We start from the raw sequence: 26974 nt of genomic DNA, 5'->3' as shown, positions 1-26974 counted from the left end.
CCAACCCTAATATTCTATGATTCTACATATTTGTTTGTTTACTTTAGCCCTGCAGCTCTGGCTCTTTCCAAAGTTACTCAGAGCCTCTGGGCCTGTTCTTCTTTCCCCAGATCAAAATGTCATCTATGTAAACCTTAGTCCCCTGTAGACCATCAAAAATGTGTCACATTTTCCAGTGAAACATCTCAGATGCTGAGCAAAACCCAGATAGCACTCTGTGGAAATAGTTTCTCCCAAAGGGGTGTTGAATTTGCACAAATGTGTGCTCAGTGTTTCTATGGGCATCTAGCTCATGAAGTGTAGAAAAATATTTGGCATTGGCCATCTCCCCCAAAATTCTCCTCTTGTATGTAGTGGAAAATGCTCCCTTTTTACATATTTATTTAATTTTTATGGGTCTCTCTTCTCTTCTGCAGACTAAATAACCCCAGTTCCCTCAGCCCCTCCTCGTAAGTCATGTGCCCCAGCTCCCTAATCATTTTCATTGCCCTCTGCTGGACTCTCTCCAATTTGTCCACATCCCTTCTGTGGTGGGGGGACCAAAACTGGATGCAGTACTCCAGGTGTGGCCTCACCAGTGCCGAATAGAGAGGAATAATCACTTCCCTCTATCTGCTGGCAATGCTCCTAATGCTACTAATACAGCCCAATATGCCGTCTGCCTTCTTGGCAACAAGGGCACACTGCTAACTCATATCCAGCTTCTCGTCCACTGTAATCCCCAGGTGCTTTTCTGCAGAACTGCTGCTTAGCTAGTTGGTCCCCAGCCTGTAGCGGTATATGGAATTCCTCCGTCCTAAGTGCAGGACTCTGCACTTGTCCTTGTTGAACCTCATCAGATTTCCACCTCACCACTTCTACTTGATTTTTCTCTGTTAATGTATCCAAACATCATATTTGTTCTCTTATCCACTGCAGGACACTGGGAGTTTATGTTCAGTTGGTTGCACACCAAGCCCCCTCAGGCTTTTCCTAAGTCATTACCTGCTAAAATTCCAAGTGTGACCTACATTCTTTGTTCCTAGACGTTTGGACTTGTATTTGTCTGTATTAAAATGATGTTTTAGCAAACCTAGATTGCCATGCAATTCAGATTGTTTTTCAGAATGGACATGTCACTGTTTAAAGCTAATGAATAGTACTGGTCCAAAAATGAGTCCCTGAGGGATCTCACTTAGTGTCAATCTCATTGGAGGACAATTCCTCTTTTACAATTTATTTAAATATCAGTTATCCAGTTTTTAATCAATTTAATATGTGCTGCATTGATTTTGTATAGTGCTAATTTTTAATTAGAATGTCATTTGATACCAAGTCAAATGCCTTACAGAAATCTGAATATATTATGTTAACTTTGTCAGCTAAACTTGTAATCACATCAAGTACCTATTTTACATTTGTAAAACCAGACCTAGTTTTCACAGAACCACATTGATTGGCATTAGTTTTTGTATCATCCTTTTATTCTTTACTGATTGCAATCTGGATCAGCTAATTGGCTTGTAGTTCTCCAGGCACTCCTGTGTACTGTTTTTAAATACTGGCAAAATATTAGCTTTTTCCAATACCTCTGGAACTTCCCCAGTATTCTGAGATTTGTTCACTAATCAACAGCAGTGGCTCTGAGAGCTCCTCAGCCAATTATTTTAAAACAATTTGGTGCAAATTACCTGGTTCTGCAGTTTTTAAGCAGTTTAACTTTAGATTGCTGTTTAAAATCCTGCCTAGTTACTGTTTGTTTATGAAATACTTTCTCTTCTAGGTAAGATGTAAAAACATCATCCAGCATCTTCCGAGTAGAGAACAGAAAATATTTATTGACCTTTTCTGCATCGTTATTAAAAATGTTAGATCCTTTCTAGTAAAAGACCTATGCCACTGCTATGATTTCTTTTGTTCTTCCCTATGGTCCCTCCCCTGATTCTGTGTCTGCCTGCACAGGACCCTCTTCATCTCCCTCTTACATTGCCCTCCATCTTTCTCTCTCTCTGAAACCTCCTTAATTCCCACCACAGGAGTTCAGGCAAAATGGCTGACATTTTATTTCTCCTTCCTGTGGAGTCCAAAACCCCAAAAGGCTGTATGTACAAAACAGAAAAAATACTTTGATAAAAATGGAAAATGAAGAATAAGACTGTTTAAAAAAAATTGAATTGAAAACATTAAAGATATTTTTTTAATTCTTCACAAAAAAATCTTAACCAGCTCTGTGTGTGAGGCAAACGTAGAAAGACAAGATCTCAGTTGTGAAGAGTTTGCAATATAAATATTTGCTTTCTATTAGGGAATAAAGTTTAGAGTGTAACAAATATTTGCTAAAGAACGGAAGTAGAAATAGATACAGAGCCTTCTGCTCAATTCAATCACTTAGTAATCTGATCTTTTAATTTGTGTGTTGAAACCACAGGAACAAAATTATTTATACTAATAGCACAATTTCCACCCTATCCTTTGATAAATTTTGATGACTGCAGGCATGCATTAGTGGATAATTCAACCGCTGACTCTAAAAAGTTGTCATTAATAAGGAAGAGACCGACATTCTTAATGAAATTAAGGGAAATAGAGCCCAAGGAAGATCTGTGATAACAAAAGATGACAGAGGGTGGAGGGGCTGGCTAGTTCAGGGTGCTGGCAAGAAGCAAGAGCTTTGCATCTGTACACCAGTGTTTACAAACCCTCTCTCTGTCTGTGACTGAAAATATTTGATAACTATTGTGGATTGTATAAAGTGAGTTGGGGAATCTCGGAGCCAGATTTACACAGGCATTTATGTACCTATAGATTCAGATAGGTGCCTAGTGAGATTTTCAGTAGTGCATAAGAAGTGAATGGGAGTTAGGTGCCTGCCCTGCTTAGGTGCTTCTGTAAATCCCACTAGGCACCTATATACATCTTTAAGCACCTAAATACCTTTGTAAATCTGGCCTCCAATCTATTTCCTCAGGGAAAAATGTTTTATTTGCATAATTCACCTCATTTAGATACATACCAGTTCAGATGAGGGCCACATCTAGTCCAGTGTCTGATAAGGGCCAGTTCCAGATTATTCAGAGGAAGATGCAAGAGACCCCATACATCTGTACATCTGTACTTGGCTTATGCCATGACATTTATATTTTCACTCTATCTCGTGTTATCAGGTTATCATTATCTGTATTTAAATCTAATCCTTTTAAAAATCTTGTCATGCTCTTGGACTGAGTGATAGCATGTGGCAATGAGTTCCACATGCATTGTTTTTAAAAGTGTAGTAAAGGGTTGCAGCCTGGTGCACTGAAGATAAGCATGTGGCACAGTTTCCCTGTGCACACAACACTGGTAGGTATCAGGGGAATTTATGAAGTTCACCAGCAACATGCCCATGCTCATGCCTCCATGAAGGAGCTACTAACTCAGATCCCTGGCATCTTACAGAAAAAAGCTAGAGAATACACTCTCCCACTGAGGATCCTGCCACATGGTGTCTGGGCAGGACACAGGAGTGAGAGAGTGGATGGTACGGAGCACAAGCATGCTTTGAGCAGGGGGTTGAACTAGATGACCTCCTGAGATCACTTCCAACCCTGATATTCTATGATTCTATGAAGGTGTTCCATGGGTGGGGCTGGAAGGAGAAATGACTGGATAGGATGCAGCCTGCTCAGGTGGAGAATGAGGGATATCTGGAAGGCCAAGAAGACAGGGCTGTGCAGAAGCAGAAAGCTCTAAACTTCAGTGACCACAGAAGACTTCAAACACAGACCAGGCCTGCTAGGAGTAATCCAGGACTTTCTTCTGGAGCAGTGTTTCGACCTCCAGGGAGGTTATGAAATGCAATTCAGGGAAGTTGCAAAGCAGTGAACATTTCATTACAGTTTAAAGCAAAGAAAATCTGTTCAAGTATTTCCTGTCAACTTCTCAGAACACACAAATTCTACAGGCGTATCATTGTTATAATTGATACATGTTTTTACTCATACTTTTATAATGTAAAGGATTGTGAAAATGTTTGACTTTGAACAGGAGCCACCAACCTGCAAAGAGTGAGAAATACTGCTCTAGAGATTAGCCTGGGTATTCATTGTCACCAGCTCTTCTGAGTCCCTGGTTGCAATGATGATGTCATCAGCATACACTGACAGCACCAGCTTTCTCTCTGAGCACTAACCTCATCAGCCGTTGATAGAAGAGATAGAGGAAGGGCTTGATGGCAGTGGAATAGTTGGTTGGACAGAGGGCATTCCTGATGACAGGGTCTGGTTGAGCTTAAGCAAGCAGCTGCAGAACAGAATGCCACTGAGAAGAACCCTGCAAAGTGGATCTCAAAGCCAGACCCAAGCAACTTTCCCAAAAGATAAACATGATCCTCCTAGCCAAGGGCCAGACAGGTGAGGGAAAAGACCATCCCTAGTTGCAGGCTGGAGAAGGTCTGAGACCAGTTGGAATAAGTTGTCAAATATAGTCAGTCTGGGACAGAGTAGGTCTGGTTAAGGTGAGTCACTACTATCATCATAGACTTCTGCTGCAGCAAGATTGCCCTCCTTATGACTTTAAAGTCCATGCACAGGAAGAATACTAATAACTTAGGGCACAAAAGCACTTTCTTAAGCAGCAGTGAAAGCACAGTCTTTGTGCATGAATGGGGGAGTACACAGCTCCCCAGTGACCTGGTCCACACAGTGAGAAAGTCTAGACTGAGGATGTCTCAGAACACAACGTCATAAAAATTTAGGGCTGGAAGGGAAATCGAGAATCCATTCGTCTGCATTGAAGCAGGACCAAGTTTACGTAGACCATCCCTGGCAGGTCTTTGTCCAACCTGTTCTTGAAAACCTCTGAGAGGGATTCCACAATACCCCTTGGAAGGTTAAGCTATTCCAGAGATTAACTACCTTTATACTGTAGTTGGAAAGTTTTTCCTAATATCTAACCTAAACATCCCTTGCTGCATATCAGGTGGGTTACTTCTTATCCTCCCTTCAATGAACATGAAGAACAATTGATCACCATCCTCTATAACAACCCTCAACATATTTGAAGACTGTTATTGGGTCCTCACTCAGTCTTCTTGTCTCAAGACTAAACATGCTCAGTTTGTTTAACCTTTCTTCCTAGGTCAGGTTTTCTTTGATCATTTTTGTTGCTCCCCTTTGGACACTCTCCAATTTTTCCACAGCTTTCCAAAAGTGTGACATCCAAAACTAGACACAGTATTCCAGCAGAGACCTTAGTAGTGCTGAGTAGAGCAGGACAGTTACCTCACGTATTTTATTTCTGACATTTTTCTTAATATACCCCAGAAAGATATTAGCCTTTTTCGGGATTACATCACATTGTTGGCTAATATTTAATTTGTGATCCACTATAATCCCCAGATCCTTTTCAGCAGTACTCTTGCATAGAGTTATTCCACATTTTGTATCTCTGCACTTGATTTTTCCTTTCTAAAAGTAATAGTTTGTTGAATTTCATCTTGTTGATTTCAGACCAAGTCTCCAATTTGTCAAGATCATTTTGAATTCTAATCCTGTCTTCGAAGTGCTTGCAATCCCTCTCATCTTTGTATCATCTGCAAATTTTATAAGCACACTCTTTTCTCCATTAGCCAGGTCATTAATGAAAATGTTGAATAGTACTGGACCCAGGACAGACGCCTGCAGCATCCCTCCCTTTTTGACAGCAAACCATTGACAACTGCTGTTTGAATACAATCTTTCAACCAGTTGTGCATCCACCTTATAGTAATTTCATGTAGACCATGTTTCCCTAATTTGCCTATAAGAATGTCATGTGGGACTGAGTCAAAAAGCCTTTCTAAAATCAAGATATATCATGGGTTCCCCCCATCCACTAGTCCAGTAACCCTGTCAAAGAAAGAAATAAGTTAGGCATGATTTGTTCTTGACAAATCTATATGGGCTATTCCTTATAAACCTATTATCCTCTCAGTGTTTATAAAGTGATTGTTTCATAATTTGTTCTGGTACCTGGAACAAAAAGTAAGATACAAAAAGTAAGATGACTGTTCTGTCTTTGTTCCCCCTTTTAAAGGTAGGTACTATGTTTTCCCTTCTTGAGTCTTCTGGGATCTCACTCGTCCTCCAGGAGTTCTCAAAGATAATTGCTAATGGTTCCAAAATTGCTTCCGCTAGGTCCTTAAGTACCCTAAGGTGAATTTTGTCAGGCCCTGCTGACTTGAATACATCAAATGTATCTAAATATTCTTTAATCCAGGGTTCGGCAACCTTCGCATGCGGCCCATCAGGGTAATATGCTGGCAGGCCATGAGACATTTTGTTTACGTTGACTGTCCGCAGGCATGGCCCCCTGCAGCTTCCAGTGGCTGCGGTTTCCTGTTCCCAGCCAATGGGAGCTGTGAGACGTGTCAGCCAGCGGATTACCCTGATCGGCCACGTGTCGAAGGGTGCCAACCCCTGCTTTAATCTGTTCTTTCCCTGTTCTGGATTGTGTTCTTTCCTCCTTCTTGTTAATATTAACTTTGTTAAGCATCTGGCCACCGTTAACCTTTTTAGTGACAACTGAAGCAAAATATGTATTAAACACCTCAGCCTTCTTGATGTCATCAGTTATTAGCACTCCTTTCCTGCTAGGTAAGGTACCTACACTTTCCTTAATCTTGCTGTTGCTCTTAATGTATTTATAGAACTTTTTATTATTAACTTTTTTGTCCCTTGTTAGGTTTAAATCATTTTATAATGTAGTCTTTCTGATTTTTTTCTCTACGTGCTTGCAGTATTCTTTTATATTCATCCTTAGCAACTTGTCCATGTTTCCACTCTTTATAGGATTCTTTATTGATTTTCAGGTCATTAAAGAACTCCTGATGGACATTCTTTTGCATCAGCATAGTTTGCTTTTATGCCTTTCATATTTTCTCTTTGAAAAACTGCCAGTTCTCCTGAATTCCTTTTTCCCTTGGATTTTCTTCCCATGGGACTTTACCTGCCAGTTCTATGAGTTTACTAAAGTCTGCTTTTTCATGTTGATTGTCCTTATTCTGCTGCTCTCACTCATTCCTTTCCTTAGAATCATGAAATATATCTTTTCATCATCCCTTTTATTCAAATTGCCTTCAGCGTCTGGACTGGCAACAAATTCCTCCCTATTTGAATCAAGTCTAAAATGGTTTCCCCAGGGTTACTTCCTCCACTGTCTGAAACAAGAAGTTGTCCCCAACACATTCCAAGAACTTATTGGAAATTTTGTGTGTTGCCATATTACTTTTCCAACAGATCTCTTAGTAGTTAAAGTCTCCCATTGCTATCAGATGTTTGTGTTTTTGATGTTTCTGTTATTTGTTCTAGAAATGCCTTATCCACCTGCTCTTCCTGATTAGCTGGTCTATAGTAGACCACTCCCTGGATTTTGCCCCCATCTTTCCCCCTGTTATCTTCACCCAGGGACTTTCGGCTGGTCTGCCTCTCACTTTTCTTTGGCCCTCGCTGTTGTCAGTTGGTGTGCGTGTGTGCTCTCTCCATATGCTGTCCCTGCCTTGTGTAGGAAGCTGGCTCAGCAGACTTCGATAGTATTACCGAGAAAGACCACAGACTCAGTTCAGTGGTGAAGGTGCTTGATCAGGTTTATTGGCAATAAAGCATGATCCAAGTGCCTGGTATACTCTACGGGAGCACTAACATGTGTGCCTGTTACAATGGACTCAGATGAGTCAGTGGTGGGACTTTCCAGTGCCCCTCTCGTCTGGATAAAAAATGTCCCTCCTATGAATTCTTTTTTATACATTGATACAAACAAGTTACATATTACACTCCTGGTGTGTTTAATTACCGACCCTACACCTTGTACCTGCTGGTTCAAACAAAACATTTCCATTCATCATCCTGTTCTTCCATCCTTTTCCTTATTCCTTGTGTTCCTGTATCATCTCTCAGGCTTGTGTTTATGCCATGACTGTATGTTGGGTTGTATCTGTACTAGCCTTCTGGAATGTGTGTCCCTGTCTCAGCCCATATGACTCAATGGTCAGTTTATAGATTCCCAGGGATTTGCTGTTGTGCATTAGATGGAGGGTTTCTGAGAACTAGGCTAGAGTCAGAAAGAAGCTCTAGCCACCTCCAGGGAGAGGGATAGTTCAGTGGTTTGAGCATTGGCCTGCTAAGCCCAGGGCTGTGAGTTCAATCCTTGAGGGGGCCATTTAGGGATCTGGGGCAAAAATCAAGCGGGGGGATCAGTCCTGCTTTGAGCAGCGGGTTGGACTAGATGACCTCCTGAGGTACCTTCCAACCTTGATATTCTATGTTCCTATGAGGGAGTTCATTTCCCAGGACCCCACCATTAGAGATAGATCATTTTTTTTCAAAATGAAATGTTTTGATTTTCATTGTGAAATGCTTGATTGTTTTGAATTTTACTTCAGTTTTATTTAAAATCAAAAGGTAAAAACAAACTTGAAAATTAAATGAAACATTTAAACAAAAAGTCAACATTTTGACATTTCCTGTGAAATGAAAATTCTGAAAAACGTAACTTCAGAATTAGTGAAATTGTTTATAAAAATAGTTTCATTTTGACAAGGTTGAAATGCTTTGAATGTAACAATTGAAACAATGAAGTTGAAATGAAGCTCTTTGACCTTATTGAAAGTGTTTTGATAATTTTTCATTGAAATTTTTGACAAAATCATGACATTCCTGCAAAACATTTTGATTTTGTTGAGTCAGAAAGTTCTGGTGGAAAGTTTTTGACCAGCTCTAACTAACAATGATCCAGGGTACCTAGGAAATCAGATGCCTGCTGATAGAAGAGCACTTGCTCCAAGTCCCATATCAGGGTATAGGTGTAGAGAAGGTTTAGTACCAACTTCTTCACTCAGAGGTGCAGCAGATTTCCTGGTGTGACTTCAGCCACCTCAAGCACCTGGGGACCTAGGGTTTGGGAGAACAGCTTGGCAACCTGACCATAAACATTTGTGAGGCGGCTAAAGGAAACCTTCTCTCCCCACTCCAACCAGCAGCTGGTTTAAGAAGGCAGAATCATGTGCCTTTCCTATCAGGGAGAGAGTTGTGGCCTAGCCATGGTGGTGAGAAATGGGAGGAAAAACTAAGGAAAAACACAAAAGGGAGATAACCCAAACCCACAGTAGTATCACAATTCCCTATGATACTAGGCCTGGCTTTTAGATCCTGTGCAGGGACATGGAAGACCTAAACCAAGCAATACATGAAAACAAGGACAAATGAAAGGCCATCTGGCAACATTTTGGAGAGTGGGTGAGAAACAAAAAGGTGCAGGGGGCACAGGAGTTTGTGTGTATGACTATGTGTGTACGTGTGTGTGCCTCTGTGTATATGTGCATAACAAGAGAGTTTCTCCCTCAAGTCTTTGTGCACAGAACTACAAACCTAGAGTCCCTGAGCTTTACTCTCAGCTCTTCCACTGTCTGTTATTGTTTCCTGAGAAAAACAATTTATTGAGAATGTATGAAGAACTTCCAAATGTGTCTCACACAATGTCCATGACACTTAGAGATTCATAGATTATAAGGCCAGGAGGAATCGCTGTGATCATCTAGTCTGACTTCCTGCACAACACAAGCCACAGAGCTTCCTTGAATTAATTCCTGTTTGAACTAGATCACATCTTGTAGAAATACATCCAATCTTAATTTTAAAATGTTAATTGATGAAGAATCTACCACAACCCATGGTACATTGCTCCAATGGTTGATTACCTTGTTAAAAATGTGCACCTTGCTTCTAATCTGAATTTGTCTAGCTTCAGCTTCCAGACCTTGCATCTTGTTATACTTTTGCTAGATTGAAGAGCTTTCCATTAGCAGATTTTTTCCCACATGTACATATGTGCAGACTGTGATTAAGCCACCTCTTAACTTAGGAGGTCTGTTAATATGTTACAGAAGGAACTCTTCTGAACACAGATGAGATATAATATTTAGCTTCCCAACAGGATGCAGGCCTCAAAGCAGGATTAGTAACTAAACCAGGAATGGTATGATCAGTGAACCTCAGAAGACTCAGAGGTTCATCTTGGAGAAGTATCCTGATTCCACATGGTTTTCCAAGCCATTTTGGGTGGCAAGGCTTGTGAGAAAAGATTTTTTTGTTAGCTTCTTTCTGCTGGGGAGAAAGGAATCTGGCCCAAACAAGAAGGTGGTAAGGACTGTGTGAAAATGGAGTGGAAAACCCTAGCCAAACAGTTTACCATATTTCTTTGAGTATCAGATATGTTTGGTTTGAGTTTTGGGCCAAGGTGTAGATTGGTTCTTACTTTACTTAAATAGGGTTTCCCATTCTCTACTTGCTTTATGTCATCTCTCCTATCCTAAATGGGATGTAATCTGCCACCCTGATCCCCAGTTACCACCCTGTGCACTGTTTATATAGGGCTGACTCTAGGTTTTGCAAGGCTCATTGTGAAGTAAGACACATCTTCAGGCAGACTTCTGTAACCCACTTAGCACATCTGGGGGTGGGTGGGAGAATTTGGCAGCTGAGAGGGTCCAGGGGACTTGTTGTTAAGGGATTGGGGATTGTCATGTAGATTTCATAAACTAGAAGTGGGGCAGGGAGCATCTCAGCAACTAGAAGAGGTGGAGCCCAAAGATTCATTTTTCAAAGTAGGAGTGAGTTGTTATGGGCTTTTGTGTGGAGGAAAGGCTGGATGTGTCCTGGGAAGGGGAATCTGACAAAGCAGGGCTACTCTTGAATGCATGGGACCCTGTATAATTTTGCACTGGTAAGTGTCTAGCTAGGACTGGTGCTGCTATGCATTCAGAATTTCCATTGATGTTTCATATGCTGCATGTCATAGAATATCAAGGTTGGAAGGGACCTCAGGAGATTATCTCAAAGCAGGACCAATCCCCAGACAGATTTTTCCCCCACATCCTTAAATGGCCTTCTCAAGGATTGAACTCACAACCTTGGGTTTAGCAGGCCAACATGCAAGCCACTGAGCTATCCCTCCCCCCATATCTGCCATCTATTGTTGCAACATTGTGGTGTGGAGGTGTAGTGATGTAACACCGTCATGAGTTTGGGACTCTTCAGTAGCCGAAGAAGTAGGATAAACCCATGAAAACCAGGCCTATACCACGTATTGAAAGGAGTGGTGACCCTTGCTCTCCTATGAAAACTGAAATAGAGTAGGCATAACGCAGTAAGCAGTGGGGTACATGATTAAAAGGTACTGCACAAAAGTGCAAAGAACAATTCTTTGTGTACTTGGTCATTTTTTATATCTCATTTTTTTTCAGAAGGTCTCAGAGATGGGCTCCACATAACACGTCAGTTCTGAAGAATCAAGGACTGTAGGATCAGTAGTGTACAATGGAGAAGACTGCAGGAGAAATACCAGTCTTGAGGCTACCATCTTGTGGCTTATTGTACTGCAGACATGCACTCCCAACCCAGAGTGTGCTGCCTTAGGAGAGGAAATACTTGTCAGACATTACTAGATCCATTTATTTTCTTACATCTTTTTTACTTTTGCATCCTGTAATCCGCTTGTGAAAAGAGGAATGATGACTTTTTATAGTTGCTGTTTGATTCTCTTGGCGTTTACCTGGAACACCTCTGCCTACGGACCAAACCAAAGGGCGCAGAAAAAGGGAGACATTATTCTTGGGGGACTGTTCCCCATTCATTTTGGAGTGGCTGCCAAAGACCAGGATTTAAAATCTAGGCCAGAATCAGTGGAGTGTATAAGGTAAGCCAAAAAGAAACTGGTAAAAATCTACAATGCTGGAGCTGTTACCTTGGTCAGTTATAAGTGAGGTGCCTTACCACTTCAGTAGTATAGCTGTAGCTAACTATCAAATACAACACATCTTTACTGTGTATAGTATCTTTAATACAATTTGTAACCCAAATGCTTTACAGAGTTAAGTATTTGTCTTTTGCTTTTTATGACAAGAACTCAAGCTCCAATTCTGGATTCCATCTACGTTATCTTTGTTTTTTGCTACTGATGAAGGGCACCATGTGAAGGCAGTAGACTTGTTCCTCAAAGAGTTAAATAATACAAGACCATGGAATTGTGTGGTGTAAAGAGAATGAATGGTGAATAAGCTAAAGTAAATGTTAAGAATTATTTGGGAGCTTACAATGAGAAAGATCGATACAAGTTATAGTTCCAAATGCTGCCAAATCGCAAATACACAAATCTATTCAGGCAACGAATAATGGATGTTTAATAAATAATATATATATATACTTCACTTAAAGTCACAGCAAATGCAATGGAAGTGACCAAAGTTTTTATAAGATTGTCTGACTACAGTCATGTGTGGCAAAAAAGGGTTTTGAAATAATGAAATCTTATATTTTTGTTGTGCCTTTCCTCCTCCCTCCCAAAGCACTTCACTTACTGTGAGCTAAATTTTAAAAGTGTTTAGGTGCCTAAAGGTGCAGATAGGTGGGCATTAGATGGCTAGGCACTTTTGAAAATTCCACTAGGCACCTATCTTCCTCCTTAGGCACCTAAATACTTTAAGAAATCTGGCCCTATGGTCCCAAACCTGAATTCCATAATCAATCCTTGCTCAACCAAAATTCAGTTACTTTTGTGTAAATACTGCCTATAGACTGGGCAAAGTCTTTGGCACTAAGCTCTATGTGCATGTATGTGAATTGCTTCTTCCACTACTGAAATATAGCCTGTTCTGGGATGAGATGTGGCTTATGTTTAACCTTGCACAGCAACACTACATAGCAATTTAAGATTGGAAATTATGACAAAAATTGAATTCAATTGAAACTTCATGAAGGTAAAATGTAAGATATTCAGTTTGGAATTTGGTCATGACAAAAGGGGAGAAACACTTGTGCTCCTGAGCAGTAAAGTGGCATGGGACTTTAATAACAACACATGGTCAGGGCATCTGTTTTACACCTTATCTAAAAATAGCATGTCTCGAAGCATACTGACTTCTAATACTAGGCGGGGGAATTAGTTCAATACAGATTCAGAATGATGATAATGAATGCCTAACGCCATTCCTGCTTCACCTAGAGCAGTGGTTTTCAACCTGTGGTCTGCAGACCCCGGGCAGGGGGGAGACAATGTTTAAGAAGTCTGAGAAAGGTTGTTGTTACGATAGAACAGTGATTTTCAACCTGTGGTCCACAGATCCCTGGACTATGTCTAAGATTTCCAAAGGGGTCTGCACCTCCATTCGAAATTTTGTAGGGATTCACAAATAAAGGTTGAAAATCACTGACTTAGCTTTCCTTAGTGGTCTCCCATCCAAATACGGAGCTGGTTCAATCCAACTAGTTTGTAAGACCAGACAGAGGCACAGCACACAGTGGTCTGAATACAGTGCATAAGAGAGCAGAAGGAAAGAACTGTAACAAAACAATTCTAAAGCTTCTCTTGTTTTATTCAATACACTTACCGGTCCCTAAAAACTATAAGCTAGATCTACATCTAGGGAAATGCAACCTAGATGGTGCTACCAGAAGGTGGGTGCAAAACTGGTTGGGAAACCGTTCCCAGAGAGTCGTTATCAGTGGTTCACAGTCATGCTGGAAGGACATAATGAGTGGGGTCCTGCAGAGATCAGTTCTGGGTCTGGTTCTGTTCAATATTTTCATCAATGATTTAGATAACGGCAGAGAGAGTACACTTATAAAGTTTGTGGATGATACCAAGTTGGGAGAGGTTGCAAGTGCATTGGAGGATAGGATTAAAATTCAAAAATGATCTGGACAAACTGGAGATATGGTCTGAAGTAAATAGGATGAAATTAATTAAGGACAAAGGCAAAGTACTCCATTTAGGAAGGAACAATCAGTTGCACACAAACAAAATGGGAAATGACTGCCTAGGAAGGAGTACTGCAGAAAGGGATCTGCGGGACATAGTGGATCACAAGCTAAATATGAGTCAACAGTGTAACGCTGTTGCAAAAAAAGCGAACATCATTCTGGGATGTATTAGCAGACGTGTTGTAAGCAAGACACAAGAAGTAATTCTTCTGCTCTATTCCATGCTGATTAGGCCTCAACTGGAGTATTGTGTCCAGTTCTGGGTGCCCCATTTCAGTAAACATATGGACAAATTGGAGAAAGTCCAGAGAAGAGCAACAAAAATGACCTAGAAAACATGACCTATGAAGGAAGATTGAAAAAACTGGGTTTTTTTAGTCTGGAAAAGAGAAGACTGAGAGGGGACATGATAACAATTTTCAAGTACATAAAAGGTTGTTACAAGGAGGAGGGAGAAAAATTGTTTTTCTTAACCTCTGAGGATAGGACAAGAAGCAATGGACTTACATTTCAGCAAGGAAGGTTTAGGTTGTACATTAGGAAAAACTTCCTAACTGTCAGGGTGGTTAAGCACTGCAATAAATTGCCTAGGGAGGTTGTGGAATCTCCATCATTGGGGATTTTGAAGAGCAGGTTAGACAAACTCCTGTCAGGAATGATCTAGGACAGTGCTTCTCAAGCTATCTGATGTGGGGGACCGGCAATTTTTTTCCCAATGTGCCAGGGACCGGTGCCATATTATTATCCTATTTGACGCTCTTATGAGGAAACTCGCCGCGGACCAGCAACCGATGGCTTGCGGACTGGCACCGGTCCGCGGACCACCACTTTGAGAAGCACTGGTCTAGATAATACTTAGTTCTGCCAGGAGTGCAAGGGACTGGACTAGATCTCTCAAGGTCCCTTCCAGTCCTACAATTCTATGATTCTACACAGTGGACTTAGATTCAGTGTTGCAACAGCTGACATTTAGGCACTCTGCCACCCAGTGGACTCCACAGCCCTTAGTTAGGTACCCAGGCTCCCTGTACAATTCACAAGGAGAATTTAGTGCCTGGGAAAGGTATTAATGGAAGGCAGCAAGCTGATCAGAGAGAGGCTTAAGCTAACCAGTAAGAAATGCCTATGTCCCACCCCCTCAAAGGGAGTTGGATGTCTCCTTTCACTCAAGATTCACAGCTATGAACCAAGGCAGTCCTTTGTAGCAAAAAACTGAGGGGGAAGAGGAGCGCCCTGCCACATACTCAGCACTCAAGTAGATGTCCTTGGCATTCGTTCATTGGGCCAGAGACTGAAAAATGACTCTATAGCCTGCTAGTTAGGGCACTGATGTGGGGGACCCAGATTCAAGTTCCTATTGCTTCTTCAATGCATATTTAACTGTTTCATGCAAAGTTGAACAGCTTCAATGGGAGACATTGAGAGAGCCCCAACCCTAGAACACCCTGTAGCCCGTTGGTTGGGAGTAGATCTGGTGCAAACGCTTGTTCTCACCCATCTTGGGTGAATGCTCTAACAACTCCTCTGCTCTGCCTTGTGCAGGGCCCAATCCTGTAAGCATGTTCTTAGGCAGCCTCTGAGGATGACTACTGCATTGGGCCCCACAGACAAGATAGACAGGGGAATGCTTAGTTTGAGAACTCTACTGTGGCTTAGGCACAGAGCAGCTCAGCAGCAGCAGGATGTAGGCAGCTGCGCATGGCCACTGAGAGACATTTAGGAGTCTCAGGGATTTTGCTAGCAGAAATATTGGTGCCAAGGGAATTTATGTCCCTGCAGGGCACGTGCTGGAACTAGGGGTTCCGGGCATGCTGCTGCACCCCTGGCTTGAAGTGGTTTCCATCATATGCAGGGTTTACAGTTTGATTCAAGGGTTCTCAGCACCCCCACTATACAGATTGTTCCATCACCCCTGCTTCAGGGTTAGGAAGCAGCTGAGCAGGGGTTTTGAGCATCTAAATTTTGGATTTAGGTGCCTAAATTTTCTTGTGGATCTAGCACTGAATGTATATAAAATCCAGCATACCTTCTCTGTCACACTCTCCAAGCAGTGGTGCGTGTCAGCATTTGAACTTGATCCAGTGTTCCTTTACTGTCTTAGATGCAGTAAAATTGCATTTTAAATGTGCAAACTGACATCTTCAGGATCCAGCCTTTGCTTGCTCACATGGGTCCATTGACATCAGTGGGGTTTGGATCAGGCTGATATTGAAGCAAAGCAATTAAGCCACTATGTATCTATGTAGGCTGCTCTTAGATAAGCACTCTCTGACTGATCTAACTCTGGGAACAGAGGTTCTTCGAGTACTTGCTCATGTCAGTTCCATTCTAAGCGTGTGCGTACCCACGTGCATGACTGTTGGAGATTTTTGCCTTAGCAGTACCCGTAGGGCTGGCTGTAGCACCCTCTGGAGTGCCGCACTCATGCCACAGTATATCAGGCGCTGCCGGCCCACGCCCTCTCAGTTCCTTCTTGCTGCCCGTGGTGGCCAGTTAGACCACCTCTCCTGCTTGTCAAGAGCTAGCAATTTCTTCCATTGGACTTCGGGCCTTTGGGCCTTTGTTCAATTGTAGTTAGTGTTAAGTAGTTGTTAAGTACATAGTTAGCTGATAGTTAAGGTCCCAGAGAGGACGTTGCCCCAAATGGGCCATGCCCCAAGCTCCCGGGTTTAAGCCCTGCTCGGTCTGTGGCAGGCCTATGCCTTTGAGTGACCCCCACGACAGCTGCCTTAAGTGCTTGGGGGAATCACACATCAAGGAGAGTTGCCGGATCTGTAAGAACTTTTGGTCTTGCACTCAGAAGGAGAGGGACATTCGCCTCAGAGCTCTCCTGATGGAGTCTGCTCTCTGCCCGGCTTCTGAGCCCTCTGTGCAGGCTGCATCGAGTACTTCGGCCTCCGTGCGCAGTGCGCTGCCAGTGCCTGGGTCCTCTCGACACCGTTCGCTGTTGTCAGTGCCAAAGAAGAAGGCGAAGAAGCGCTCGCCGGTGCCGAGCAAGAAGATCCCGGGGTCATCTGATAAAGGGACTGGGCCTGTCCGCCAGCCTTCTCCGGAGCAGCGCGAGCGTGCCTCTGCGGCTGGGGCTCTTAGCCCTCTTAAAGGTCCGTCACCGACTCTGGTGAGTGGTATGAGACCCGCCACCCTGCCTGCACCGCTGTCATCCTAAGCCCAGGCACAGAGAGAGCACAGGTCTCCACCTGCTAATATGATGTCTCTGGTGCCACAGGACCAGGCTAAAGCTCCCTGAGGGGGAAAGCCAGTGTTAAGACCCCCTCTGGGGGCGGGGGAGAACCATAGGTCACCAGCCAAGCAATCCTGTGGCAGGTTGCAACTGCGCCGCCGGTCACCCAAACTCTCCCCCGGACACTGAGACGTTATTCCTGAGTGCAGGGTCGACGCTCCTCATATTATGATTGATGCCTTTGTCCCTCTCGCCGATCTGCGTCTAGACGGCCTCAATCGCTGTCACTGTGGGACCGTTCCCCCTTACGTTACCGGTCTCTGCGGCACCTTTCCCCCGACACTGATCTTCCCGGCACCAGGACCGTCCTCCCCGGTATAGCCGCCGGTCGCTTACGCCTGGTCAGCACTCATTGGTAGCCACAACCAGCAAGCAGACCCAGGCGTCGACGGCTCCTCCCTGGTCACCAGAGAGTGGTTCCTCTGGCGTGGACACCCAGTTGAACCCATCACCCAGTGACAGGATTGGGCACTAGAAACTGCTCTGCTGTCCATGACAGTGCAGTGGCAGCAAGGCCAGTGGCCAACACAGTGGTCATGTAGGGGAGCATGGGGCATCCCGGTGTTGACATTGCCCCCTTTGCAGTGAAGGTTGATGGCCCCACTGGCATCGGACCCACTACCAGAAGCTCGCTCCGAGGTTTGGGTGGAGGATCTGGTGCCCTATCCCAAACCCCTCTCTCCAGTGGCTGCTGAGCCCTCAGCACCTCCACCAGCGGCCAGGGCCTCCTCCTCTTCCCCGGACAAGGCAGTCGCGGGACCGTCCAAGGCCAGCTCCCCGGATGACTTTAAAGAACACCAAGCCCTTCTCAGATGGGTGGCCAAAAAATTGTGGCTGGAAGTGCAGGAGATGGCAGAGCAGGAGGACACCCTTTTCACAGTCCTCTCGGTCTCCATGCCTGCCCGGATTGCCCTACCTGTACATGATGGGGTCCTCAAGATTGCTAAGGCTTTATGGTAGACCCCATCCTCTATCCTACCCACCTTGAAATGGGCCGAGAAAAAGTACTTTGTGTTGGCCAAAGGTTTTGAGTACTCGTATACCCACGCTCCCCCAACGAGAAGGACAAGCAGGTCCCCACCTCGTCTACCCTCAAAAACAAGGAAACCAAGAAACTTGATTTATTTGGCAAAAAAAAGTATTCAACAGCCAGCTTACAATTCCTGCTCGGCCGATACAATTTTAATCTCTGGGACAGTCTCTGGAAGTTCCAGGATTCCCGTCCTGAGTGTCAGGTTCAGGAGTTTGGTACCCTGGTAGAGGAAGGGATCGCGGCAGCCAGATGTCCCCTGCAGATGGCATGGGACTCAGCAGCGAGGGTGATCTTATTGGTGGTGGTTATGAGTCGCAGCTCCTGGCTCCAGACGGCAGGCCTATCCCAGGAGAGGCAGGCCTCAATTCAGGATCAATCACGATCCCCCTTTGATGGAGTTGGGCTCTTCTCCGATCAAATAGATGCCAGGCTACACGGGTCGAAGGACACTAAGGCTACCCATCACTCGTTGGGCATGCATACCCCACAGTCTCTCAGAAAGCCATTCCGGCCTCCGCTGCCATCGAGGCCTTGGCAAGCCCGGCAAGGATCTTCAAGGAGAAAGGATACCGGGTTTAGTCATCACCGCCCTTCCTCCTCTCGCTCGCCAGCCCAGCCTGGACCCACTAAGCACCGGGGGGGTGTGTACGTGTAAAAGTGATTGTTTTGAGGGTGCACTTGAGAGTGATGCTCCAGTCAGCTGGCTGGCTCCTGCCTGTCTTTTCCTCAACCACCTTTCTTACTACTGCTCGGCCTGGTCGCAGGTTACCTCGGACTGCTGGGTGCTGGACATAGTAGTTCGGGACTATACCCTACAGTTTGTGGCTAGCCCTCCTTCCTGCCCCCCTGCTTCCCTGTCCCTCTTAAGGGACCCTCTCACAAGCAACTCCTAGTTCAGGAGGTAGACAAGCTCTTGCAGTTGGGGGCTGTAGAGGCGGTTCCTCGGGACATGAAAGGAAGAGGATTCTACTCCTGATACTTCCTAATCCCAAAGGCCAAGGCGGGCCTCAGACCCATCCTGGACCTGCGTGGCCTCCACAAGTCTCTCAAGAAGTTGAAGTTCTGCATGGTCTCCCTGGCCTTCATTATCTCCTCCCCAAATCCGGCGGACTGGTACGCCGCTCTCAACTTAAAGGACACTTACTTCCATGTCTGTATATTCCCAGGACACAGATGGTTCCTGCGTTTCATTGTTTTAGGGCACCACTTCCAGTTCATGGTGCTACCCTTTGGCCTGTCCTTGGCTGCCAGGGTGTTCACAAAATGCATGGCACCATTAACGGTTTGCCTCAGATGTCGGGGGAGTCCAGATCTTTCTGTACCTTGACAACTGGCTCATCAAGGGCAGGTCTCTGGGACAGATGCAGAGAAGCCTCGATCTGGTACGCTACACCTGCAATGACCTGGGCTTGTTAATAAACACAGAAAAGTCCATGTTAACGCCAGTGCAGTACATAGAGTTTATTAGAGCGGTTCTTAATTCCACACAAGCCAGGGCCTTCCTTCCAGAGGCACGCTTTCAGGCCATGGTGGATCTCATTGCCCACGTGAGGAGACATCCGATCACCATGGCCCACACTTGCCTGCGGCTGATGGGCACATAGCAGTGTGCACATACGTGGTGAGGCATGCCTGGCTTCATCTGCGACCCTTGCAAACATGGCTAGCAATGGTCTATGTTCCCAGCAGGTACCCCGTAGACCAAGCGGTCACGGTGCCAGACCACATCCTCTCATCCTTGAACTGGTGGTTAGACCCCAAGTCAGTGCTGCAGGGAGTTCCCTTTGTGTCCCCATCACCATCATTCACCCTGGTGTCGGACATGTGAGAACTGGGCTGGGGAGCTAACCTGGGTGGGCTCAGCACCCGAGGTCACTGGATGCGGCACGACTTAGCTCTTCATATCAATGTCAGGGAGCTCAAGGTGGTGCGCCTGGCTTGTCAGGCGTTTTTGCCCCACCTGAAAGGCAAGGTGGTGCAGGTACTCACGGACAACACAGCTGCAATGTATTGTATCAACAGGCAGGGCGGTGCCAGGTCCTTGGCCCTGTGTTAAGAGACGCTCAGCCTCTGGGACCTTTGTGTGCAGAATGCCATCCATGTGGTGGCTGCTCACTTACCAGGAACCAGGAATGTCCTGGCAGATCACCTCAGCAGGACCTTCTCCTCTCGCCACGAGTGGACCCTCCATCTGAAGGTGGTCAACTTTATCTTCTGACGGTTGGAGACTCCCTAGGTGGACCTGTTTGCATCCAGACAGAACAGGAAGTACCATGTGTTCTGCTCCCTGTACGGTGGGGACGAGGGTTTCCTGTCGGATGCCTTCCTGATCCCGTGGTCGGGAGCACTGATGTACACCTTTCTGCCACTGCTGCTTATCCACAGAGTCCTGCTAAAGGTGAAGCAAGACAGAATGTGGGTCATTCTCATTGCCCTGGCGTGACCTCACCAGCAGTGGTTTGACGTGCTGCTGAGTCTTTCGGTGGCCAGCCTGCTGCAGTTACCTCTCCGTCTGGATCTGCTGTCTCAGATGAACAAAGGTGCTCAGCAGCAGTCCAACAGGTCCTGCTGGGCAGCAGGAAGCCTTCCAGCAGGGTTACCAATGTGGTCAAGTGGAAGTGCTTTACATGTTGGACATTGGACAAGCATATTAGTCCTGAGGAGGTCTTGTTGCAGGACATTCTGGACTATTTGCTGCATCTAAAGCTTCAGGGCTTGTTGCTGTCTTCGGTCAAGGTGCACCTGGCAGCCATTTCTGCATTCCACCCTCCACTTCAGGGCAGGTCTGTCTTTGCCCATCCCATGACGGTGTGATTCCTGAAAGGTCTAGAGCAGCCCACACAACTCGAAAAGCGGCGAGGGCCATATTACTCCAAAGAAAACAGCTGAGGGCTGACCCCCCGCCCAGCACCGCTGAAACACCACTCCCCCCAGCCCCTCCCAAAACACAACACCGCCCCCCAGTGCTGCCCACCCCGCGGAAACAAACCCTCCTTCTCCAGCGCCGCCCCGCCGAAACAGCTGTGGGCTGAAAAGGAAGGGGTTTTTGGGGGTGGGGTGATACTTTAAGAATTTTTCAATTAAAGCAAAGACTTTTTAAAAAATTTTTATGAATCATGGAAAAATGAAAAACAGCTATTCCATTGAAAGAAAACATTTGTACTTTTCATAATTACCTTGCAAATTTAATGAGAGATATTACATTTCTTTTTGACAACAAGCTTGTCGTATTCGGGGGTCATAGTTGAAGTGGATATTTTCATAACGTCTTCCAAATGGTCATCAGTCAGAGAAGAACATTGCTTGTTTTTATTCATGTTCATGATGGAAAATATTTGTTCACATATATAAGTGCTTCCAAAAATGCTGAACGTTTTCAGTGCAACTTCAGTAAGATTCTTGTATTTTTCATCGTCCAGACTTTTGTAAAAGGCCGCAGGCTGCTTTCTCTGTGTTTATTTTGGTAAACTGCCAAACATTGAAGTTCAATAACCTCCAACTGCAAATCTAGTGGCACTTCCTCTGGATCCACAGAAAAGGGATCTTCAATCAGCTTCAACTGGATGTCTTCTTCTTTAGACAAAGTAAGTCTTCTGTCAAATTCTTCAGTCAAAAGATTGATGTGCTTTGCGTATTTTTCTCCTAACTCGGCGTGTTTGTGCTGAGGGATATGCTGTGCACAAGTGGGAAAGTGACACATTTCACCTTTTGACAGCTGACTTCTGTAAAGTTTCAATTTCATTTTGAAAGCTTTCACTGCTGCACACATTTGAAATAGAAGTTGATTTTTTCCCTGAAGTTGAATGTTGAGATCATTCAGGTGTGCTGTACTATCACAAAAGAAAAAGAGATCTTGATTCCAGGACTCATTTTCAAGCTCTGGGAATTTTATTGGGCCATTTTCTAGGAATTTTGCTACCTCCTCTTTCAAAGCAACGAAACGCTTGAGCACTCTTCCTTGACTCAACCACCTCACTTCTGTATGGTAGATTAAGTTGCTGCATTCGGCATCTACCCCTTTAAGAAAGGCTTGAAACGTCCTATGTTTTAGTCCTCTAGAGCGGATATAGTTTACAATGGAAACTACCACTGACATTACATGCTCAGATTTTAAGACTTTGCTACACAAAACCTGCTGATGTATAATGCAGTGATGTTTGGTTATTTGTCTCCCGATAAATCCTTCAAGAAGAGTAACTGCTCCAACATTTTTTCCGCACATAGCTGGAGCACCATCAGTACAAATGGCCACCAAGTTTGTGAAATCTAATCCTGACTTATCATTCATGCATTTTATCACTTCACTGGAGATTTCTTTTCTGGCTGTGCGACCTGTCATGGAGCACATGCCAGCAAGTTCTTCAGTAATTTCAAAGTTTTTATCAATACATCTAATAAAAATAAGAAGTCTTTTAAATCAGTGCTTTCATCCATAGCTGGGGAGTAAAAGCAGAAATCACTGACTCTGCTTTAACTGATCACTTAGATTGGTAGAAATGTCAGCTATTCTTCTCTGTACAGTCATGTGTGATAGACTGACTTTCTCAAATATTCCCCTCTTTTCTGGACATAACTCAGATACAGCAATCAACATACACTTTTTTAAAAACTCGCCTTCTGTGAAGCATTTCCCAGCAGCAGCGATTTCCTTAGAAATTTGAAAGCTTACTTTAGTAACCGTATCGTTCTCAGTGCTCACTTTCTTGAAAATTTGCTGTTCTCCCCTAAGGTTTTTCACTAAACTGGCTGCTTTCATTATTTTTTCATTTGGGTTCAGTTTGACGAGATTGGGATGTTTAGTTTCAAAGTGCTGCTGAAGGTTGTATTCTTTCGGAATGGCTAACATTTCACGACACACGAGGCACAGTATTTTGGAAAGAGTACATAAGTATTTATTCATCCATTCAATCCTGAAAACTCTGTGCTCTGATTCTATTTTTCTCTTTTTCTTTTCACTCATGGTATCCATTATGAAGCTCAAGATTTTGTTGAATAAATTCACACACAAGGGAAACACTCACTGTCACACACAAAGAGAAGAGATATCTCACGGTGTATGGCACACTAGGAAGGCACTGACAGTGTGTGGAAGCCTGTAGTGTAAAGGGGGAAAGAAATGGCGCATATAGGGTGACCAGATCACAGCAGTAAAATAGGACCCACCCCCACCCCACTTGGCCCCACCATCACACCCCTCTTCACCCCCTAGCCTCACCGCTGGCTTGCTGCGTCCCTCCTAGTCGGTCCCCCACCTGCCACTTGCCTCCTTTCACCTTCTCCCTCCCCTGCCAGAAACCCCCATGCCTGCCCCTAGAACCCCTGCTGGCTCACTGCTTGCCTCTTTACTCACCTGCCCCTTGCCCACCTCCCCACCTCCAACTCGCTGCTTGCTTTCTTGCCCGCCCCCAGTATAAAGCCTCATTCAAAGACCCAGGGGTCACTATATTACTGCACACAGCAGTCAATCAATGCAGTTGTAGATAAATCTCAGCATTATGCATTTTTGTATAACTTTTATATGACTCTGTATTGAACCTTGGCAATATGTTATAGTGGGCCCCTGAGGTAGTATAATTAAGGTAAAAGAAAAATTTCTTTTGCTTCCCCCCACTTTGTAACTGATTGCCCTGTTGAATGAATGAGGTGTGAATGAGGAAGGCGTGGAAGACAGCATTGGCCTGCTAAACCCAGAGTTGTGAGTTCAATCCTTGAGGGGGCCACTTAGGGATCTGGGGCAAAAATTGGTCCTGCTAGTGAAGGCAGGGGGCTGGACTCGATGACTTTTCAAGGTCCCTTCCAGCTCTAGGAGATTGGTATATCTCCAATTATTTTATTATTACACCTCCAGACAGCTGCAACCCTTGGAGAGGGGATGGGAGCCAGACCAGATCAGGCCCAGTGCTGCTCACTCACCCGGATGTAATGGGCCAGTGGTAGCCACTCCATAGTTCAGACTGATCCTAACTTACAACTAAGATCCATTTTTAACTTCCGTGTAACTTCTCCAAAAGATTACCAGATCCCCTGAGCTCTCCTAGGCCAGGTAGGATTTGTCTGGGAGGTTTGGTAACCTTCAGAAAAGGGGTTTTGCAATTAAGGTATTTCACAAATATCCTTCATTCCCTTTCTGAACATTTTCCTAGCTTCCTAACCCCAAAATGGCTTGGCCCCAAACACCAGGTGTCTGGCGGAGTTGGACGGGGGCCTCTGGGTGTTACTGGGGAATAGCTGGGGGATCACAAATACCTCTGTCATGTTTATAACACTGACTCTGTAAAATTATTTAAATTGCCCTTCTGCTGAGTCCTGGCTCTATGGCCTCTGCTCTGCAGAGGAAGAGGTGGGGGCCTGGATTGGGTGGGATGTGGCTAGGATTCTTGGGGGCAGGGCAGGGCAGGCGAGATGGTGAGGAACAGGGAAGAATGATATGGCTGTGGGGTTGGATCCCTGAACTGTTCATTTCTAGACTGTCCTGCCTTTGGGTTTTTAGGGAAGCTGTCGAGTATTTGTAAGTGAGATTTGTTGATGGGCTTTTAACTGGACTCTAAAATTTACAGCTTAACTCTTCAGCTAATGAAGTGGTTCGGATTTATGTGCAGTATGTCATAGTTCTCTCTTCTCTAACGCGAGGATAGACATTTGATTTGATCCTGTCCTCACTTTGCCTTTGCACTGCTGGGGACAGACTCGGCTGCACAGGATCCCAAAGTGTGGTGGGATTGAGTCCAAAGAGCTGGGTGTGTGCACATGGGGCCAGCTTCTTCTGACTGTGAGATAGAAAGAAGCTAAATATACATTTAAACGTCCTCCTAAGGTGGCTTTTCCATGGAAACAGTTGCTGCAGTGACGACAGGCACATGAACCCATGAGGCAGTTCCTGCATTAACTAGTTTTTCACACTATGAAAAAGTTGAAGAACCCCTGATCCAAACACAGCAGCCTGTCTGGTCCTGGGGCTTAGCAGTGATTCCCCTCAGAGACTGTCAAGCCTTAATGACCCAGTTTTCTTTACTTCCCTGGGGCAGTTACTTGAACATTTGGGACCGTCGGGGGCATTCTGCCATTTCCCTTTTCCAATTCCCCCCCCGCCCCCCTGCTCGCCTCCTCAGCCCCCCCTCCCCCGCCGCCGGCTCACTGGCCCCCCCACCTGCTCGCCTCCTCAGCCCCCTCTCCCCCACTGCTGGCTCACCTGCACCCCTGCCCACTTGCGTCCTCAGCTCCCCACCCTCGCCACTGGCTCACCTGCCCCCTGCCCACTCACCACCTCAGCCCCCCCCACCGCCAGCTCACCTGCCTCCCCACCCACTCGCCTCCTCAGCCCCCCCCGCCGCCAGCTCACCTGCCTCCCCACCCACTCGCCTCCTCAGCCCCCCCCGCCACCAGCTCACCTGCCTGCTGCCCACTCGCCTCCTCAGTCCCCCCCCGCCGCCAGCTCACCTGCCCCCTCGCTCGCCTCTTCAGCCCCCCTCCCCCGCTGCCAGCCAGCCAGACAACCGGCCAGCCGTTGGCTAGCCTACACCCACCCACCCCCCTCGTGGGCCACACAGTGAGCCCACACGGGCCACATGCAGCCCGCGGGCACTATGTTGTGCAGGCCTGGTCTAGAGCACCTGTACCCGCACGTCCGAGACCCGGTTCCCCTGTGGGACCTGAATCTGGTGCTCTTGAAACTTATAGGCAAGGGCGGCTCCAGGCCCCAGCACGCCAAGCGCGTGCTTGGGGCGGCATGCCGCGGGGGGCGCTCTGCGGGTCGCCGGGAGGGCGGCAGGCAGGGTGCCTACGGCGGCATGCCTGCGGAGGGTCCGCTGGTCCTGCGGCTCTGGTGGACCTCCCGCAGGCGTGCCTGTGGAGGGGCCCAGAAGACCTTCTGTAGGCACGCCTGCGGGAGGTCCACCGGAGCCGCGGGACCGGCGAGCAGCAGAGGGCCCCCCGCGGCATGACGCCATACTTGGGGCAGCGAAATGTCTAGAGCCGCCCCTGCTTATAGGCCCTCCTTTTGAACCCCTAGCTTCCTGCTTCCTCCAGCTCCTTTCCTGCAGGGTGTCCTTGGTTGCTTTAACGTTGGCATGGTGGGTGTCCGAGATCAGGGCGCTCATGTCAGAGCCGCCGTATACAGTGTTCTACAAGGACAAGGTCCAGCTGCGCCGGCATCCCACTTTTCTGTCCAAAGTTGTTTCCCAGTTCCACATGGGCCAGGACATTTACTTACCGGTCCTCTGTCCAAAGCTGCATGCATCAGATAAGGAGCACAGGATGCATACGCTGGACGTCAGATGGGCACTGGCCTTCTACCTCGATATGATGTGACTATTCATAGAATCATAGACTCTCAGGGTTGGAAGGGACCTCAGGAGGTCATCTAGTCCAACCCTGATATTTCCCTGTAGTTCCCCGGATCCTCCTCCTTCCCTTTTTTAAAAATAGGCACTACATTAGCCTTTTTCCAGTCATCCAGGACCTCCTCCGATCACCAGGAGTTTGCAAAGATAATGGCCAATGGCTCTGCAATCACATCCGCCGACTCCTTTAGCACCCTTGGATGCAGTGCATCCCGCCCCATGGACTTGTGCTCATCCAGCTTTTCTAAATAGTCCTGAACCACTTCTTTCTCCACACATTCTGGGCCCCCTTGATTCCGGGGCCCCTGCCAGTGCTGGGGGCAGCAGGGGAGTTAGAAGAAACTCAAGGATGGGGGCGGGATAGCTCAACTGGTTTGAGCATTGGCTTGCTAAACCCAGCATTGTGAGCTTAATCCTTGAGGGGGCCACTTAGGGATCTGGGACAAAATCAGTACTCAGTCCTCCTAGTGAAAGCTGGGAGTTGGACTCAATGACCTTTGAGGGTCCCTTCCAGCTCTATGAGATGGGTATATCTGCCTACTACAGGGACCCTACATGCAATGTGGATTAAGAAAATATGTAAATATGTTTTTAAAAAAATTGCAGGGGA

General features: G+C 45.8%; 1 protein-coding gene across 1 annotated transcript in view; it reads left to right on the top strand.

The window, feature by feature from the left end:
* CASR (calcium sensing receptor) overlaps positions 1–26974 on the top strand; it is a 176251-nt gene that overhangs the window by 58123 nt on the left and 91154 nt on the right. Inside the window, exon 2 of the mRNA XM_045000924.1 lies at positions 11237–11688. Within this exon, the coding sequence (XP_044856859.1) occupies positions 11501–11688 (188 nt within the window). The 5' untranslated portion in view covers positions 11237–11500. The remainder of the gene's footprint in view (positions 1–11236; positions 11689–26974) is intronic.

This window comes from Mauremys mutica, chromosome 1, assembly GCF_020497125.1.
Source record: "Mauremys mutica isolate MM-2020 ecotype Southern chromosome 1, ASM2049712v1, whole genome shotgun sequence".
NCBI classification, from domain to species: domain Eukaryota; kingdom Metazoa; phylum Chordata; order Testudines; family Geoemydidae; genus Mauremys; species Mauremys mutica.
Note: the sequence above shows the minus strand (reverse complement) of the source record. Positions and strands in the feature narration are given on the sequence as shown.